We start from the raw sequence: 19743 nt of genomic DNA, 5'->3' as shown, positions 1-19743 counted from the left end.
TTTCTGATCTTCCTGAAGCTTCTAGTTTGAGTTTCAGGCACTGAAACTCACCTCCCACTGTGGAGGCAGGAGATTTAGCTCACTCCCCTCTTCCAACAGGTTCACACATTCCCTCTGCTGTGTGTGCAAAGCAGATTAAGACTTAGAAACAGCTGAGCTGGGGAGTGAACTAAGGTGCTTCTCCCCTCTTCTACCACCTCTTGCTTCCCAAAGAACTGATAATTGCTGCAGAGATCCAGCTTGCATGACGACACCATCCTGGTTATAACTGCCATTCTGCCTGCCAGGTGACCCTGATGTGCATTCCAAATCCTATAGGACCAACCAAGTTCTCAAGAGAAGAGCATGTTGTGCTGACCAACAGTTTTTTAACTAGCATATGAACATACCAATTCTTGAGAAAGGTCAGGTATTGTCTGGATGGTGGCAGTCCACTTTTGTCTAGCTTAGTATATAAATCCCTTCTTCTTGCCCTAGTGTGCGAGGACCCATCATCGCTAGCTGCTGCTCGAGATGCACTTCTGTTTTAAATCCCTAGTAAACTGCACTTTGTGCAAGCCTGAGTCTTTTCTTTGGTCTCATCGCACCTTCCACCTGCTTTGGCAGCTGATTCTCACATAATGGGACCAGGTTTTTCCAAATAGTTGTCCTTTCCGTTTGCGTAGCTTTCTATACTTAGCATTAACTCCAGCCTGAACGCGTTGACAGTTATCTAAACCTCCCATTGAGATGTTCGGGAACATTCATTATTCTACTAAGTTCATCTTGAAGAGACTGCACCCAGGGCCCCATCACCTACTCCAAAGCCGCCTGGGACCCACTGTGCACGAAGTCTTGGCATCCTCTCCCTTGTACACCCAATAGTTTTCTCAAGGAACAACCTCCCCAATCTTGGCTTATTCCCTTATCTTCTCAAATTATAACCTCCAGTAGCTTCTGGAGAAAAGTTGCATGGTAGGCAAGGAAAGAAATGAAAAATGGGAGGCATGATAATGCCTTTGATTTCTAGGTTGGAAATAATTCCCCCCAATTATTTAAGGGATAGCTCCACAGTACAGCCCTTATATAATAAGGGGACATTTTGATTCCTCTATGTATATATAACTTTTTTTCTTTCTGGGGACTTATTGGAACTTTGTCACTAATATTCTGAAAATTTCAAACTTACTCATTTCTGTAGCGGAGGCGTTATCATGCTTGCCTGACACTACATACTCATTGGAGGTCTATTTTTACCCATTTTGCTGGGTATTTAGCAAGTCATTTCAATCCAGAAACCCCTATCAGTTCTGGTATTATTATTATTTTTAATCTTCTGGCCTCTGTTTTCTATTTATGATTTGGAAAGAAAAAAACATGTACCATAATTTTTTTCTCACCATTTACACAAATGATATATACCATACACACTACTGCTCAAGTTGCCTTTTCTTTTTAATGACTCTAGGTGATCTTTCCATATCAGCTTATATGATAGAAGCTCAACTTCCTGGTTGTGTGTTTTTTTTTTTTTAATTTTAAATTTTTGATGAGTGTTGAACCCAGGGGTACTTAACTACTGAGCCAATCCCCAGCTCTTAAAAGAAAATTATATATATATATTTAATTTAGAGACAAGGTCTTACAGAATTGCTTAGTGCCTTGCTAAATCTATAAGGCTGGCTTTGAACTCCTGCCACTCCTGCCTCTGGGATGACAGGCATGTGCCAGTGCACCCAGCTTAAATTCTTGTTTTTGACATTTTCTCAAGTGATGATCCTTCCAAAAATTCTACTGGGCTTTCATTTCTTTCACATTTTTGACCTCAAACATTCACGTATATAAAGTGATTCTGTTATTTCATGGATGTGCTATCTTCTCTCATTCTTTAAATACATAAAGATATATAGATGCTTTCTTCTCCCTCCAAGTTGATTCTTTGGTTTTAATATTCAACTTTCATCCTGGAGATGTGGCATGGTTTAACTATGAATTATCCCTGCAAAGCTCACGTGTGAGATAATGTAAGAATGTTCAAAGAAAACTGAATTGAAAGTTATAACCTAATCAGTGGATTAATCCAATGATATGGATTAACTGGGTGGTAACTGAAGAAGGATGGGGTGTGGCTGGAGGAAGTAGGTCACTAGGGGCATGCCTTTGGGATTTTTGTCCTCATTGAGCAGAGGTCTTTCTCTGTTTCCTTCTGCAATCCTGCACCACACCATTCCATCATGATGTTCTGCCTCACTTTGGGACAGGAGCTGTGGAGTAGTCATCTATGGACTGAAATCTCTGGAACCATGAGCACCAAACACACTTTTCTTCTTCTTCTAAAATTGTTCTTGTCAGTTCTTTTGGTCAGTGACAAAAAAATCTGACTAAAACAAGGTGGTTTTCAGATGTCTGTCAATCCTTGGTTTATTGCTGCTAGTTAAGGGCAGAACACTGAAGACATGATGGACAGTAAGCACCTGGGTGGGGTTTGACAGTTGCAATCTGACTTCTTTGGGTGATCTGGTTAGCTGTTTCCTTAGGAATTCCAATGCCATTGTCAGCATTTCCACTGAAGCTGGCTGAATTCCCTACAGAAAAATCTCCATTTTCTACCTAGAGGACAAATATATGCTTTCCAACTTGAAAATTTTTGTGGCGGCCATCTCTTAATTTTTTTGCCCTTATGGTTTAAAAAAAGAAAAACCACCTTCAACTGTCATTTTAGTATGACTTCAGAAAAGTCCAAAGCAAATACATGATTAATTCATCAAATTACCACAAGTTCTTTATTCACATTTGAGTCTACAGCAGTCTGGCTTCCAGCCTTACCAAAATTTATCAGCTAACATCACTGCTAACTTTCACTATCAGTCTCAGTAACATCTTTCTGTCTTTATTTCACCTGGGTTTCTTTAAAGCACTGGATGCTCAAATTCATGGCCTCTCTTGAACTCAGTCACAACTCCACCAATCCTCCTGATTGAGCTGTCACTCTTTTTCACAACCCCCCCCCAAGTCTCAAGTTCCTCAGGCTTCTTAGACCTCTGCTCTTCTCATTCTTAACACTCTCCTATGATTTGATGAAGTACAGATGTGTTTACATAGTTGCCTGCTAGACAACCATACTTGGATTTCTCATAAGCACCCACAAACTCAACATTTTGAATATCAAAATCATTATTGTTTTTATACAAACCTACACCTCGCATTTTCCCTTTCTCAATGGAGGGTGCCCTCATCTACAAGGTCAATCAGCCAGACAGTGGGGATTCATATTGAGATTCTATTACTGAGTTACCACACCCACCTAAGCACTAAGACCTATGGATTCTACCACCTTCTTCTTTTTTTGGTACCCGGGACTATACCCAGAGGTTCAATCCACTGAGCCATTAATCCACATCCCCATCCCTTTTTATTTAGAGAAAGGGTCACAATAAGTTGCTTAAAGTCTTAGTTGCTGAAGCTGGCCTCAAACTTCTCTGCCTCAGCCTCCTAAGTCATTGGAATTACAGGTGCTCACTCACCACCATGCCTGGGTGATTCAACCTTCCTAATATCAAGAACAGTTCATCAGAATTACTTATGACTTGTTAAATACCAACTTCTGGGACTCAAACCCAGAGTTTGTGACCTCTAAGTCTGAAGTGGCAACTAGAGATTTTAGTTCCAACAAGGTCCCGAGTGACGTCAATGCTGCCTTTCTGGGGGCCACACTTTCAGAAACACAAATATGTGTGTCCATTCCTTAATCATCAGTCTTAGTTATATCTTATTAATATCCCAAGTATTTTTTTTTATTTATCTGACCACCTTAAAACATCCTCCAAACTATATCTGGAATGATTTTCCTAAAAAAGATCTGATGTCAGAAGATCCTGAATTCATTTGGTTTAATTTGGAGAAAAATGTGCTGAATTCTTTGATGGTGCCATGTCTCTCCTTCACCTGCCATCAGCATCCTACAATAGCCATATGCCAAAATATTGAACACCAAATCCATGTACATCTATGGGATGTGTCATCAATGGTCATTTCTGTAAAAATTTACAACTTTATTACAACATCCACTCAGGATCCACAAGTCTAGTGAACTGGGTACCAGGTACATCTTTTTGCTCCCTTCCCCTCTACAGTATCATCCACCTCCACTTTCCCTTACAAGTATTACCCATCTCTTTAACTGTACCTGCTGGAAAAACAAGAAGTCTAGCTACTGTCACTTTATACTTGTATTTTATGTATAATGCCGCTACCCAGTTTAAACTGTGAGCCCCAAAATGACAAAGACTCACACTATGTCTTATATATGTGTGACTCCCCATGGCATGAAAAGCTCATTCTCCGCTTGACATATTATATGAAAAGTGACAAGCTGCTGAAAAGAAAAAACAGTAAAAAGTGAAAGTTTAAAAATGACAGTGCTGAAGCTAGATGTCACAGTGGCATGCCAGCATTGCAATGCCTGTTTAATTGAAACCTTGTAATAAAAGTTTAAATACATAAAATGTTTTTTGTTTTTTGTTTTTTATCAAAAGAACATCCCCCACTTCCCTGACCTGATGCATGTGGAGGATAGGCAAGTGGAAATTGGCTATCTGTAGAGAACAGAGAAATGGCAGGTCCAACTCTGGTTGGGTTCCTCTTCCCCAGAAAATGCTCTATGATTGAATTCAGAGTCTTAGGTGAGCAGGACCCTACCCACGCTGGCTTTCTTCAGCACTTGGGAGCCCTCGGCAAGGCTCTCTGTGCAGAGAACACTCGTCTTGGTCTCAGAAGACAAGGAAGAGCAGGGCTTCGTGCCTGGGCAGCACTATGTTTTCCACAGTGCGTTCCATGGAGCGTACCTGCTCCGGAGAGGCAGTCAAAAATGCCAAAGGCCCAATCCGCTGCTCTGCACAGGAGTGGCAGAGGTAGCCACCCTTGTTTTCCTTCCTGTTGCTCTGGTGATAGATGAGAAAAAGAGGTAAGGGAAAAACCCAAGGATGAGGATTTTTCTGCTACATAGTGATCAAATACTGTCATAGCTGCCCAGGGACAAGGCACTATTATGATTCTGATGTTTTCAGACCTGTGCAAACCCTCAGAGGTAACAACTCCCACAACACCATTATCAACAAAAGACTTAACTCTATCAAATTCTTTTAGGATAGTAACCACCATTTATCTAGCGAAGAGATAAAAATTGGGGGCTGGGAGTGTAGCTCAGTGGGTTTGTTCCCCAGCACAAAGAAGGAGAAGGGGAGAGCACACCAAGAAAAAAACAAACTGAGCCCTCCAGGTAAACAGTCCTCCTCTGAAGTGTCAGATCACAGCCTCATCTCCCAGATAGGAAAGCTTCAGCTCAGTCAGACTGTACTGCCCACCCTGACTCCAGATTATACTGTGTGACCAAGGGCAGATCTCACATCTGTGATGCTTCTCATGTCTAAAGCCCTTAGGAAAGATTACACAAATGTCTCCTTTATCTCCCTCACCCAAAATCCAGGCAAACACATAGCTCTCAAGCAATAAAATGTATATGACTGAATTAAATTCTATAGACAAAAAACATACATAAGTGATGGGCAGCTTCTTCATGGTGAGGACGGTGTCCACAGGGATGGCATTGTTGCACTGACCCACACAGCAGCGAACCACTCCAGTTTTTAAAACATTACTTGTTAGCTCTGCTTGCAAGAAGTACTCCTGAGAAGAAAAGAGAAAGAGATCAATAGCCATACCTCTGCTACCTCCTACTTGGAAACTCCAACAATTATGAAGCTGTAAACTCCCTTTGGACATATCCAGAATGAGAAAACTCCTGACTCTCCTGCTTTCCTTGGAGTTTCTCTAACTTCTTCTGCTGCCAAAGCTGCTATTGCCAAGAGAGAATACTCAGGACAGTCTGATGGGCTTCCTGGTAAAATTACCAGTTTAAAAAAAAAAAGATTTAAAGGACAAACTTGTAAAAAACTAATGGTTGCAATGGGATTTCAGGACTACTTCTGGGTTAAATCTTAAACTAACCCATCCCTAACTGCACCAATAGAAAATTATCTGTATGTTCACTTTACAACACAGGGAAGCTGAAACTGCAAACCTTAAAAAAAAAAACCTTTCCCTAATCAACCCTGCATATTTGCATCCCCCTAGGCCACTGGCTGACCAGGGGACAAATGACCCCTTAAGCCTCAAGCTTCTTTATCTGTAAAATGCAAAACAACATGGTACCTACTTCAAATGGTTGCTATGAGTAACACACATGAAAGTATGTTTAGAGTGCTTCTGTCTGGCAAAAGTGGGCACCCAGATAAAATGCTTATCATCTCCTAAACTGACCACGAGGTGACCTGACAGATGCTGTTGCCCTCAAGGAGCTCCACACGGTGCTGCTGTACTAGCAGGGCTGGAAGTATCTGCCCATCAATAAATGATGATTTCATGTTTTCTGAACTACAAGTGGCTATTTATAGATTTTTTTTTCCCCCACAACTATGCTGTACACTTTGTTTTATTTGTTTTTCTCTCTTGGAAAACCTGCTTACCTGCTACAGAAAAGAACAGAAAATATAAACACTCAAGCGTCAATCAATATTCACTGACAATTGACAGCATGAAATCTTTCTTTACAGATTTTGCAGAAGTCCCTTTGCCTGTTATCTCCATTCCCTTTCCCAGAAGCAGCCATCATCATGACTCTGGCATGTCTCCTTTCTGACCCATTCCAAAATAATTCTTTGCCTTTACATACATATCCAAGAACACAAGGCAGCATTTTATGGGTGTCACAATTTGTCTCCCTCTCATCTAGCCATTTTACTCGAGTGCTATTCATAGAACTCAATCCTTGCACTCTTTCACATTTTATCTATCCCTTTCCTTAGCGTGGATTTTCAGATTGTCTCTAAATATTTCCAGCAATAGCAATTAATATTTTTGTACACGTTTCTACTGTATGAATTTCTCCAGGACTGGTTTTCAAATTTCCTTGACCCACTTACATTGACATTTTACACATGCACACATGTGTAAGAAATTAAAATAAAAATTTCATGAAATGCTACTGAACCTTACATGCAACGTATCCATTTTAAGATTTTATCACATTTCACTTTTTTTAAAAAAAGCTTGTCATAATTCACAATTAATAAATCATAATGAACTAACTACAACCTACACTTCGAAAAATACTGCTCTAGAGCAGCAGTGCAGTTTGGTCTCAGGGCTCTTTATGCTTCTAAACATTAAGGACTCCAAGGAGATTATGTATATATGAGTTGTTAATATTTGCCATGTTAGAGGTTTAAACTAAAAAAATTTTGAAATATCCTCTTTAAAAATAACAATAGTCACTGGGCACAATGGTGTACACCACACCTGTAATCCCACTAGCTTGGGAGGCTGAGGCAGGAAGATTGAGAGTCCAAAGCCAACCTCAGCAAAAGCGAGGCACAAAGCAACTCAGTGAGACCCCGTCTCTAAATAAAATACAAAACAGGGCTGGGGATGTGGCTCAGGGATCGTGTGCCCCTGAATTCAATCCCTAGTACCAAAAAAAAAAAAAAAAAAAAAAAAAATTTATATATATATAAAAATATATAAAAATCATGGTTTTAAACAACCATATTAAAAAATAAATAAATAAACTTTGAAGAGTAGCATTATTTTACATTTCTACAAATCTGCTTTAATACCTAGGTTTGATAAAAGGCAACTGGATTCTCATCTCTGCTTCTGCAATCAATCTGTGTTGCCATCACATGTCAGGTAGCCTCTGGAGACTCCACTTATGAAAGCATCAGAGTGAAAAGCACAAATAACACCCTAACATCTGCAAACACTGTTATATGTTCAATATGGATTATAACAGTGTTACATGTGTAATATGTGCTACTAACTGTGCATTACATATATAACATACATGTAAAGAAACACAGTACATATTGCACACATGGTATATGTACTGTGAACAGTATATCCGTGTCATATAAACATAACACATACTGTAAACAGTGTGTGTTACATACACAATATAAACTAAGAACCCAGTTTGACTTTGTAGAATCCAGGAAGTAAATCTGCATCAAAATGTAATATACTAGGGCTGGGGTTGTGGCTCAGCAGTAGAGTATTCACCCAGCACATGCAAGGCGCTGGGTTTGATCCTTAGCACCACATAAAAAGTAAATAAATAAAATAAAGGTATTATGTACAACTAAAAAAATTTTTTAAAAATATAATACATGTCGGGGCTGGGGTTGTGGCTCAGCAGTAGAGCATTCCCCTTGCACCTGCAGGACCCTGGGTTCGATCCTCAGCACCACATAAAAATAAATAAGTGAAATAAAGATATGTGTCCAATTACAACTAAAAAATAATACACTTCAATATGACAAAATCATAGCTAACGTTCCCTTAACCTGTTAAAAACATCCTTTGAGGTACAGTTATTGCTATTAATGTATTTTTACAGATAATGAAACTGAGGCAAAGTGGTTAAGTAACGTGCCCTTGGTTGCAAAGGTGTGAGTGGAAGAACTGGGATGTGAACCAGACCTTCACTTTACCATGAAGGTAAAGAACCCACAGAAGGGAAGGGTACTCCCTTTCATTCATTCAACTAGCACTTGCTAAGCACCAACTATGTGCGAGGCACTGCCCTGAGGATATACTTATGAAATTTGGGTTAAGAATCTAAGATCTTGACAACTGAGAATTTGTCTTCTGTGCAACTAGCCTAACCACACATCACTTTATACCCTCAAAAATGTAATGATTTCATGATTTGCTTCACTTCCTCAAAACCTTTTTATTTTATTTATTTTAGGGTATTAGGGACTGAACCCAGGGCCTTGAGCATGCTAGGCAAGCACTCTATCGCTAAAGTATATTCCCAAGACCACTTGCTCAAAACTTAAAAAGAAACAAATGAACTACAACAACAACAACAAAAACTTATGATTACATTAGCTATATTTTCTAAGGGGATGCTATGGTTTAAATATGGTGTGTCCCCCAAAGATTCATGTGTTGGAATTTTGATCCCTGGGGCGGCAGTGCTGAGACGGTGGTACCTTTAAGAGATGGGGCCTACTGCAAGGTAGTTAGGTCATGGGGGCACTGCCTCAGAGGGGATCCATGTTGACCTCCAGTAGCCAGTGAATTCTCATGAGAATGGGTCATTATAAAGTGAAGTCGCCCCCTTCTATATATCGCCAGTTTCCTTTCTGTACCTCCACCATGTTGTGATGCAGCCAGGAGGCCCTGGCCAGGATTCTGCAAACATGCTATTTGGCTCTTCCAGTCATTGAAATCAAGCCAAATAAACTTCTTAATTTTTTAAAGTACTCTGCCTCAGGTATTTTGTTGTAGCAACACAGAGTAGACTAATACAGGAGTCAAGAACAAGGAGGCTGCCTTACCTGTTTTTGGTTATAGAAGAGATCAAAATGGCTTATCAGTTCAGGTAGCAGACTTTATGTCTTTATGTCTCTAAAATGTCACACCCATGGCTCCACCATTCTCCACAGGCTTTTTAAGTCTCTCAATTAGTTCCCTCACCCTCATCCCAGAGTCTTCAATATCCTCTATGGCCTGCCTTTCTTACCACAGGCTGGACTCAGCCACTTCTGCAACAGGATGTCCCCACATTTACTCACAGATTGCAATAAAGAAAAAGCAGAAGTATTTGACCTCATGCAAGATCTTTCAGACTTAAACATCTGTTCACCCAAACAGGCAGCTTCCCAGGGCTTCCTGAGAGCAACTCTGTGGGCAGACATATGTTTTCCCACCCAGTCTCATAAGGGGGAACCATTTTTCTAGGTTCTGTATTATTTTCTTCTATGGGAAAAACTCACTTTCTTCATAATATGTATGCAGCAGCTAACTGACCAGTTTCCAATTAGCTTTAAAAATCCTTTTTAGGGCTGGGGAAGTGGCTCAAGCGGTAGCGCGCTCGCCTGGCATGCGTGCGGCCCGGGTTCGATCCTTAGCACCACATACAAACAAAGATGTGTCCGCCGAAAACTAAAAAATAAAAATTCTCCCTCTCTCTCTCTTTCTCTTTAAAAAAAAAATCCTTTTTAATTCTTACACATTACTGGTGAGCTTCTAAATGATGCAATCTCCAGAGGAATTTCACAATAGGTGGAAAAGTCACACTTGGGTTTGTCTTTACCCAGCAGCTCCAGTTTCAGAAATATATCCTCCACTGACCTCTTTTCTATTATTAATATTATTATTTTAATTAGTGCATTATAATTATATATATACACATGGGATTCACTATGGTATATTAATACATGAACATACAACAGTTTGGTAGATTTCATTACAAATGTACCTTCGAGGTATACTGGCAAAAACAGAATTATGACTCATAGATAAGATTATGCATTGTGTCATCATAAAAGCAAATGACTGGAAGCAACCCTTTGTCTAAGGCAAAGAGCATAAGTCATGGTACAGTGACACAGACCACTGCTCAGCTGTGCAAGCTTTATGAACTAATGGTGATTTCCTTTTTTCTTTTTTTTTTTTTTCAATACTGGGAATTGAACTCAGGGTCTAGTGAATGCTAGGCAAACATTCTACCACTGAGCTATTTTGTTTCTTTTTGACTTAATTATCTTTTTCGAATGTGTGAATGCTGTTTTCAAAGTCAAACTTTGTAACAAGTCTCATTTTACCCCAGGTTATTCTCTCTCCCTCCCATTAGTAGATACTTGGAAAAAATAAGTTATTGATTTATCTTTCAGTACGCTTTGTAAATTTTAGTAAATCCATATATTTTCATATTCTCCTTTTGCACAAAATGTGCCTTCTCTATATGCTATTTTTGTGTGCCTCATTTTGCCACTTAGAAGTGTGTGTTGAAATCACCATCAGAGGGCTGGGTGGTGGTACACACTTGGTCAAAGAACAACTACAAAGCCTGTAGCTTTGTAAGGTCTGGGGCTATGGTTACTTTCAGGAGGGAGGAAGGGTGCTATGACTGGAAGGGCATCTGGAATGGGTGGTAGATCTCCTGCTCTAGAAACATTAGCTGCATCATTTAACTGCATCATTTAAAACAGTTACATTATTTAAAACATTTATGCTATTTTACATACTTGTATTTAACATCAAAAAGTTTAAATTAAAATTTGGGATTGGAGCTGTCAATATGAACAATATTTTTCTTTTCAAAAATGAAGATTCATTAGCTCTGTAATAATAAAGGTTTATTTTAACATTTTATCCAAATATTTATTTGGATCATGATTTGAACAAACTACTTTTAAAAAAACAAAAGGTATTTTTCACACAACTATAAAAGTATGATTATGGATTGGTGGTAAATTTCATATAAGAGACATCTCGGCATCACTGAAAGGGCAAAGGATACCCTGATACCATGTGCCTCTGGATGTGAGGAGACACAGTATATAATCCCTATCATGGAGCATTCCTGCCAAAAAAAAAGTTAAGCCTGAATCTAGGGAAACTTCTGTGGCTAACCTCCAGTTACAGGAAATCCAGGTTAGGCAATGGTAGAACAAGTTATGTTGGGAGTCGACCGAACTCCGAAGACTAACTTCCCCATCCCCCAAGAAGAGCCATCCAGTGGTGAGCCCTGCTGGCTCACATGATCCTGCTGTCCAATGGTGAGCCCTGCTGGCTCACATGATTCTGCCGTCCAATGGTAAGTCCTGCTGGTTCACATGATCCTTACCCACTAATCAGACTAGCCCTGCTGGCTCACATGATCCTTACCCACCAATTAGAAAGCACCCTAGCCAATTATCAAACCGTTCAACCATTAAACCGTCATAACTGTCAAACCGCCCCGGCTCTATAAATATGCAGAGCTGTTCCTCAATAAAGGGGCATTTTCTCCAACGGCAAGCCTTGATCATTCTTTCAAGTTACACAACCACACAAGAAACAAATCTAGAATATGGACCATTCCAAAGAACAACTGACCCAGTTTCTTCAATAAGAGAGGGGCATTAGAAGGGGGGATGGGGATAGACTCCTCTGAATCAAGCAAGAGACTAACAACCAAATGTTTATTTGGATCCTGATTTGAACAACCATTGTAAAAATGGCATTTTTTATATAATCATAAAAATATGACTATAGATTGGCATGTACAAGCCACACATCATTATGAATTTCATAAAATGTGAAAATGGCACTGTAGTTATGGAGAAAAAAGTCTGTTTTTTAGAAATGAGTACTCTAAATATTTATAAGGGTGACTTGTATATGGTTGCTTAATGTATTGTTTTCTCAACTTTTTAGCATTATTTATAAGTTAAAAAAAATTCAACTTTACCCATGCTATGAAATGATACTATTGTTCTATAATACCCACCAATAAGACAATTTAGTTTTGTTAAACGGCTAACCAGTAATTCTAGGAGAAAACTGTACAACAGTTTGTAAAAATATAATAAATATTGACTATAATCGGCAAGATTATTTGTACATAAAGATTATTATTCCACTTAATCCCTTAGGGTACTGGTTTAGAGATTAAGAAAAGTCAGACTTGGATCTAAACTAAAACCAGCAAACTACAAATAGGCCAAACTATATATTATATATTATTCTACAAATAAAGTTTTATTGGAACAGACACACTCATTCAGTAGCTTATGTCCATAGCTGTCCTTGAGGTACAACAGGAGAGCAGAAAAGCTGTGATAGAGACCATATGAGTGGCAAAGACTAAAATATTTACTTCCTAGCCTTTTTCGGAAAAAGTATGCAGGTGACTCAGATGCCTCTAAAGATGCAAACTAAGCAAAAGGGCTTCAGTTCTAAGTTCTGATGCTTGGGTTGTCAGGGTAGGCCCAAGTGGAAATGTACCTAAAGAAAGATGTATCCGAGTTCAAATTCCAAAAACATTCTTACCACCAAATACATCTATCTCATAGAGGTTTAAAGGAAAATTGACAAAGAAGTCATGAAACATAAAAGTGATAAAAATGCAACCATAAATTTGATGTTTTTTTGAGATGGGGTATTGCTATGTTCCCTGGGCTGGTTTCAAACTACTGGCTCAGGCGATACTCCTGCCTCAGCCTCCTCAATAGCTGGGGCTACAGGCACACACATGCCTGGCTTAATCTTTTGCTGTGCAAAAGACTTATCATTTAAGCATACTTTTCCCTTTCAAACTGATACTATCCTCCTCAAAAATGTGAAGAGAATGCCTATTTACGTATATATTTGTCCTCTATCTCTTAAAGTAGACACAGGATTTATGACAGCAAGGGTCTGGCTAAGTTGCTGAGGCTGGCTATGAACTTGAGATCCTGCTGCCTCAGACTCCAGAACCACTAGGATTACTGGAGTGAGCTACCATGCCCCAGCTCTAGAAAAACAGTCCTAAAATTCATTTGGAAGAATAAAAGTACCCAGAATAATCAAAGCAATTCTAAGCTAAAAAAGTAATGCTGGAGATAACACAAGAAACTATAGTAACAAAAACTGCATGGTGGGGATGTAGCTCAGTTGGTAGAGTACCTGCCTCACATGCAGAAGGCCCTGGGTTCAGTCCCCAGCACCACCAAAAAAAAAAAAAAAAAATTACATGGTACTGGCATAAAAACAGAAACCAATGGTAGAGTACAGAAGACACAGACACAAACCCACACAAATAGTCACTGGATCCTTGACAAGGGTGCCAAAACCATACACTGGAAAAAAGAAAGCCTTTTAACAAACAGTGCTAGAAAAATTGATTATCCATATGTAGAAGAATGGGACTAGATCCTTCTCTCAACCTGCACAAAAGTCAACTCAAAATGGATCAAAGACCTAAGAATTAGACCAGAAACTATGTAACTCATAGAAGAAAATATAGGGTCAACACTCCAACATATAGGCCCAGGTCACAACTTTCTCTATAGGATTCCCTTATAAAACTCAGGAAATAATGCCAAGAGTTAATAATTAGGATGGCATCAAACTAATAAGCTTCTGCACAACAAAGGAAACAAGAATGTGAAAAAAGAACCTAAAAAATGGGAAAAAATCCTTGCTAGCCATGCAGTTTTTGTTACTATAACTCTGTAATATAATATGATATAATATGTTCTCTTCAGCTCTGTTATCTCTGATAGAGGATTTATATTCATAACATCTAATGAACTCAAAAAAAACCCACCAAAAGTACAAATGACCCAATGGATAAGTAAATGAATTAAACAGACACTTCTCAAAAGAAGAAATACAAATGATCCAAAAATATATGAAAAGATGTTCAACATCATCAGCAACTGGGGAAATGCAACTCAAAACTACATTCAGAATGGCGGACAACAAGAATACAAATAATAAATGCTGGAGAGAATGTGGAGAAAAAAACATGTTTACACTGTTGGTGGGATTGTAAATTAGTACAACCACTAAGAAAATCAGTATGAATTTTTCTCAAAAGACTAGGTATGGAACCACTATATGACCCAGCTATCCCATTTCTCATATTTACCCTGAAGAATTAAAGTCATCATACTACAGGAATACACACATAATAGCCAAACTATAGAAAAGTCTAGGTTTCTGTCAATGGAAGAATAGATAAATAAAATGTGGTATATATACACAATGGAGTTTTATTCTGCCATAAAGAATGAAATAATGTTATTTGAATGAAATAAATGTTATTTGAAGGAAAATGGATGGAACCTGAGAATCTTGTTAAGTGACTCAAAAGATCAAGGATCCTAAAAGTTTTCTCTCATATGTGGAAGCTAACAGGAAAAAGGAGAAGAAAGCTGGGGGTGGATCTCATGAAAATCAAAGAGAGATCAGTAGAGAAAAGGGAAGGGGTCAGGGGAGGGAGGAGAGAAATGAAAGGGGAAATATTGAGAAAGAATATTGGCTGATATTGGCTAGATGATATTGTTATAATGCGTGCATGTATGAATATATGTAACAAGATCCCACCATTATGCACAATAATAACATACCAATAAAATAAGGGAAATGTTAGTAAAAATATTCAAAGTATGACTATCAAAGTTGTTTTACCACCACTGACAACTCTTGAGACTTTGAACATCACTCACTATACTGTTTACTGTATAATCCAGTCATTAGTAGCAATGTTTAGACACTACAGCTCCACCTGTCTCACCTCCTTGAGAAAGCACAATATAGCTCTTTGAATAAAGCATCCTGTTGTACAAAATCTTATGTTACAAAGACCACTAAAAAGAAAAAAACAGTATTTCTACTAAGTTTTGTGGCTAAAGTTTGGATTTCAGGCTTGAGTATCTTTGGTTCAGGGAAAGATGGACTAAGTAATTACCGTTAGCTCAGATTTGTTGACTATTCCAACAAGGTTGAAAAGATGCAATCATTTATACTCCTGACTGCAAAAGGCAGGAATGATAGAAACAAGAAAGGAGAGTAGGGACAGAGTTGTTTATGGGGAGTAAAGAGAGGTGTGTGTGTGATTTTCTGCATCTCAGCCTGTGACTTAGGTCAGGTACCTGCATGCTTAATTCCTCCTGGAAGGACTAATCCCTTCTGGAAAACTCTACAGGTGGCAGCAGCAGCTGATATTTCAAAAGGAACAGGGAATGGGAGGCAGAAGTTTAGATGCAGAAAACATTCTTGCTGATTTTTCTCCTAACAGTGTTGACGACTAACTGAGCAAAAAACTAAATTAAGAAACACATGAAAACAGTTGACATTTTAAATGGACCTTTTAAAATTGAACTGGGAAAGAATCTGGAAAGGAAACATACTTTTGTTAATGATTTGAACACCTCTTGCTCTAATGACTGGCCTTTGTACACTGAAGAAACCTTTCCTTCTCGTCTGACATCCTGATCCAAAGCCCTGCAAAGGCCTACAGGTGGAACTCTCATTCAAACCAAATAAAGTCCAAAAGTTTCTCATTCCTCTTACCCCAGCCAAAGTCAAAATGTTTTCCAGTGATTTGGTCATTATGAGACGTTTCTTGGCACGAGTTACTGCAACATAGAGTAAATTCCATTCATCCTCAGAAAATGACTCTAAAGAAAGGGGGGAAAGTCAACTCAAAAGCTTGCTTAGGAAAACTTGTATTCCCATCTAAGAGTTTTCAACCCCTCAGTCACAACCCACCCAGTCAATTCACTCAAGATTTGTTATATACAGCTACAGAATTTTCCTATAAATATTAATTGCAAAAGCAAACAGAAACTTTGCACACTAGTGGTACAAAATACTGGTTTTTTGAGCCCTGCTACAGTAAATGCTGGGAATATGCTGATTGATTACTCAATATCTGCAATGAACCAGATGGATACTGATTCCAGTTCTGCTCACAACACCTGAGAGGCGAATGGAGAAATTGCATTTTACAGGTGTTAAGTGATAAAAGAACTAGATTCAAGTCTACAGTCTCCAATGCCGGGGCTCTTTCCATTTCCTTTTGCTGTCTCTGTACTGACAGCCCAATCTGGAAACAACTTACATTGGCACAGGACAACCAGGAAAGAAAAACCACATTTGTAAGTCTGCTTATCCCTCTCATCTCAGTCTCAATACCGAGCACAACAGAGCAGCTGGTCTTTAAACAGAGTGAAAGCCACTGAACTGTACAATTTAAATGGGTGGACTATGTGGCATGGAGATTGTATCTCAAAAAAGCAGTCATCAAAAAAAAAGTATGGCCAGGCACGGTGGCACATGCCTGTAATCCCAAGGGCTCAGAAGGGTGAGACAGCAGGCTCACAAGTTCGAAGTCAGCCTCAGCAAAAGTGAAGTGCTAGGCAACTCAGTGAGACCTTGTCTCTAAATAAAATACAAAATAGGGCTGGGGATGTGGCTCTGGGGTTGAATGCCTTTGAGTTCAATTCCTGATACAAAAAAAAAAAAAAAAGAAAGAAAAAAAGTATGTAAATATAAACCAGAAGGGGGAGAAATAGTAGCAGCAAAATAAATATCTGCCCCCTCATCCCCGCAAAACCAGATGATCTCTCTCAACAGTACCTACTCCCTTCTTCCACTCTGATTTATGTTCTGATTTATGGTTGTCTCTCCACTCTTATGGCTAGTCGCTAGAGAGAAGGAATGTCAGTTTTTTATTTTCATCACTTCAAATGTTTTTATTCTAAGATTCAAATTCAAACAAAGTACCAATGTTTAGAGTTTAACAACTAGCCTTGAGTATAAATTTATTAAAAAGTAGACAAATGATAGAGTGCTAGCTCAACTTCTTATGATTTTATGATTTTTTTAAATAAAAGGAAAGGGAATTAACGAAAGAAAAAACACCTTGGAAAGCACATGAATGGAAAGCTTTAAAAGCTTTTCTGAAGCGGGGGCACCTAATAGCTGCTGATGACAACGTGAAGGTGAAGAGATGTGTGTTGCAGGGCCACTGTGAGCATAACCCTGAGAGGGGAGGCCCTGTGACAGTTTACAGTTTGATTTTTCTAAGAACCATAGTGTTAAGAGTCAAAAGTTTAGAACTAGGAGGTGTTTCTCTTCTCATAAAAGAAATCTACCAGGAGGCCACAACCACCTGATCAAAACCAAGGCAGTTACAAGGAGCCATCCAGTCACCTCCTAACTACTAGTACTAAGGGTATCCCAAGAGCAACCAATGTCCTTACCAACTCTGAAGTGAGGAAGCTGGGCAAGATTATGCCTGGCACAAGGCACTTTCACAAAATCATCCAAAACGTGCACGGTATCGAACTCCAAGCCTTTGGCTTTGTGCACAGTGCCCAAAATGTACTCTAGAACAAAAATACAGTGCTCAGTTAGATGGGGACTTTGAAGGAAAAGAACAGAGAAAAGTTTGTTTTCTGCATGCAGCTCTGTGGGAAGAGGAGGAGGAAACTAGGGCCCAAAAAGTAGGAGGGGAGGGGATTGAGAAGAAAAGTAGAAAATGAGTCCCAGAAGTACCTCAGGAATCACATCTGTAGCATAGAGTGACTGTCCTACCCCTGCGTGTTACACAGGTAGGGCAGAGGCCCAGAAGAGGCTGCTTGGTTTGCCTAACATCACAGATGGAGGAGCTAGGACTAGAAAATCCCATTCTACTGACTTGGAAGCGGAACAGCAATAAAGAGCCCTATGGCTCTCCTTTCTACTTATTTAGTACTTATTTATTTTATGTGGAGATGGGAATTGAACCTGGGGCCTTGTCCCTTTTCTCATAAACAGCCATCCAAGATCATAGCTATTTCATGCAGGTAAGAAGAACATCCCACCTCCTCTTGAAGGGAGGCAAGAACCAAGTGCTTTCCTCACCTGCAAAGTCCCAGTCTTCTATATGGCACTTTCCTATCCTTTCCACCAGTTCTGGGATTCTGGTGCTATACTTTTCAACCACCGCGATCTTTGCTTCAAGCTCCTTGTCCTCAGCAGCAGTCACGTACCTCTTGAAGCCACTGAAGCCTTCTTTGTGTACCCACCTTCGGATGAATCTGTCTTTAATGATGAGGTTTTCTGAGGAGAACACACATAGTCAGCAGGTGCAGGCTCCCCTGACTCTAGCTGCACATTCCTAACCAACACAACAGTGGGTGCTCTGAGATGTGGAAGACCCAGGTTCCAGTCCTGACTGCATCACTACCTCACTGTGTGTCCCTGGGCAAGTCAGTGCAGCAGCCTCTCCGTCTCCAACTGAGGATCCAGAGCCCTATACTCTAGATCCTCACCTACTTCACAGGGATCTGGGATAGCGTCATGAAAAGGGAAAGGAAAGCACCATAGAAATACCAGAACATATCATCTGGGGCCCACACAGAACATTAATGTGTAAAGCTGCCCAGGCATACAGAACGATGTCGGGGAAGACAGCCTCTGGGACTAATGCTGGCAAGTAATGAGACCACCAAGAGGTGGTCCTGGAAAAGTTTGTCAGTACCTCTAAAAACCGGAGGCTTCAAGCATCCCCCTCTTCAAGGGAAAAGAGTAACATTAGCTGCCCTTCTCAGGAAGGACAAGAACACTGTCCAAGACTGACCTGTGCCTTCCCCATCCCTGTCTCTCCAAAGCTGCCTTCCATTGCTCCAAAGCCAGGTAGGTACTCACGTTTCTTCCGTTCTTCCTCTGGCTGAAGAAGGATCCAAATATCAATGATTCTGTCCAATCCAAATGATTTAATCCCCTGAAAAAGTTTTTTGGTGGGATTTTTGTTTTATTTTGTTTTGTTTTGTTTTCTTAACAAAACAAAATAAAGCAAATGTGGGTGTGGGATTTTGAAATGAGGTGGTTTCTTGGAAATGTATCTCAAATTGCACCCAAAGCATCACAGTGAGTGGGGAACTTCATAACTGCAAAGCATTGGGATATAATGTGGCCTGGAAACTCAGAATTATCAAATTTTAAGTTGTACCTTCTACCTCAAATTCTTCATGTGTTTTTAACAAAGGTAAAATATAGCTGCACGTTGTTTCCTCATCAATAAAAGGGCAATTTAAGTCTATTCTCCAGGAATGTGAAATGGTTGCAAGGAAGAATACAAATGATAACTGAATCCAAAGGGTTGAGTTCTTACCACCACTGTTTGTTTTGAGAAAGAACCAGAAAATACCTAAAGGTCCAGATAATTCTATGATTCTAAAAGCTGGCTCTTAGAGGAAGGGCCTGCTTATGCCATGGCTTAACACTGTTCTACCTGAGGAGGACCTGCTGAGCACTGGCCTGGCTCCATCACTTGTGGCACACCATGCCTGGCACAGGAGGCGTAAGACAAGGGCTCCTCATTCCGAGGGCTTTTCATATTTTGAGGAGAGACATGTAAAACACTGACATAAAAAGGACACTAAAATAAAATTATGT

At 39.5% G+C, this 19743-nt stretch overlaps 1 protein-coding gene and 1 non-coding gene across 6 annotated transcripts in view; one reads left to right on the top strand and one right to left on the bottom strand.

The window, feature by feature from the left end:
* Positions 1–4411: 4411 nt before the first annotated feature.
* Positions 4412–19743, bottom strand: part of Fbh1 (F-box DNA helicase 1) — a 49668-nt gene continuing 34336 nt past the window's right edge. For all 5 annotated transcript variants that reach the window (XM_076872810.1, XM_076872813.1, XM_076872811.1 and 2 more), the window contains 6 exons: positions 18994–19069; positions 18208–18405; positions 17565–17690; positions 15871–15977; positions 5533–5664; positions 4412–4919 (listed from right to left, as the gene is read on the bottom strand). In XM_076872810.1, coding sequence (XP_076728925.1) covers positions 4749–4919; positions 5533–5664; positions 15871–15977; positions 17565–17690; positions 18208–18405; positions 18994–19069 — 810 coding nt within the window. In that variant the 3' untranslated portion in view covers positions 4412–4748. The remainder of the gene's footprint in view (positions 4920–5532; positions 5665–15870; positions 15978–17564; positions 17691–18207; positions 18406–18993; positions 19070–19743) is intronic.
* Trnav-cac (transfer RNA valine (anticodon CAC)) lies at positions 13447–13522 on the top strand. Its single transcript has one exon. It is a non-coding gene; the product is annotated as a tRNA-Val (tRNA).

This window comes from Callospermophilus lateralis, chromosome 13 (genome assembly GCF_048772815.1).
Source record: "Callospermophilus lateralis isolate mCalLat2 chromosome 13, mCalLat2.hap1, whole genome shotgun sequence".
Taxonomy (NCBI): domain Eukaryota; kingdom Metazoa; phylum Chordata; class Mammalia; order Rodentia; family Sciuridae; genus Callospermophilus; species Callospermophilus lateralis.
The sequence above is the reverse complement of the archived record's forward strand: the minus strand, read 5'-3'. Positions and strand labels throughout refer to the sequence as shown.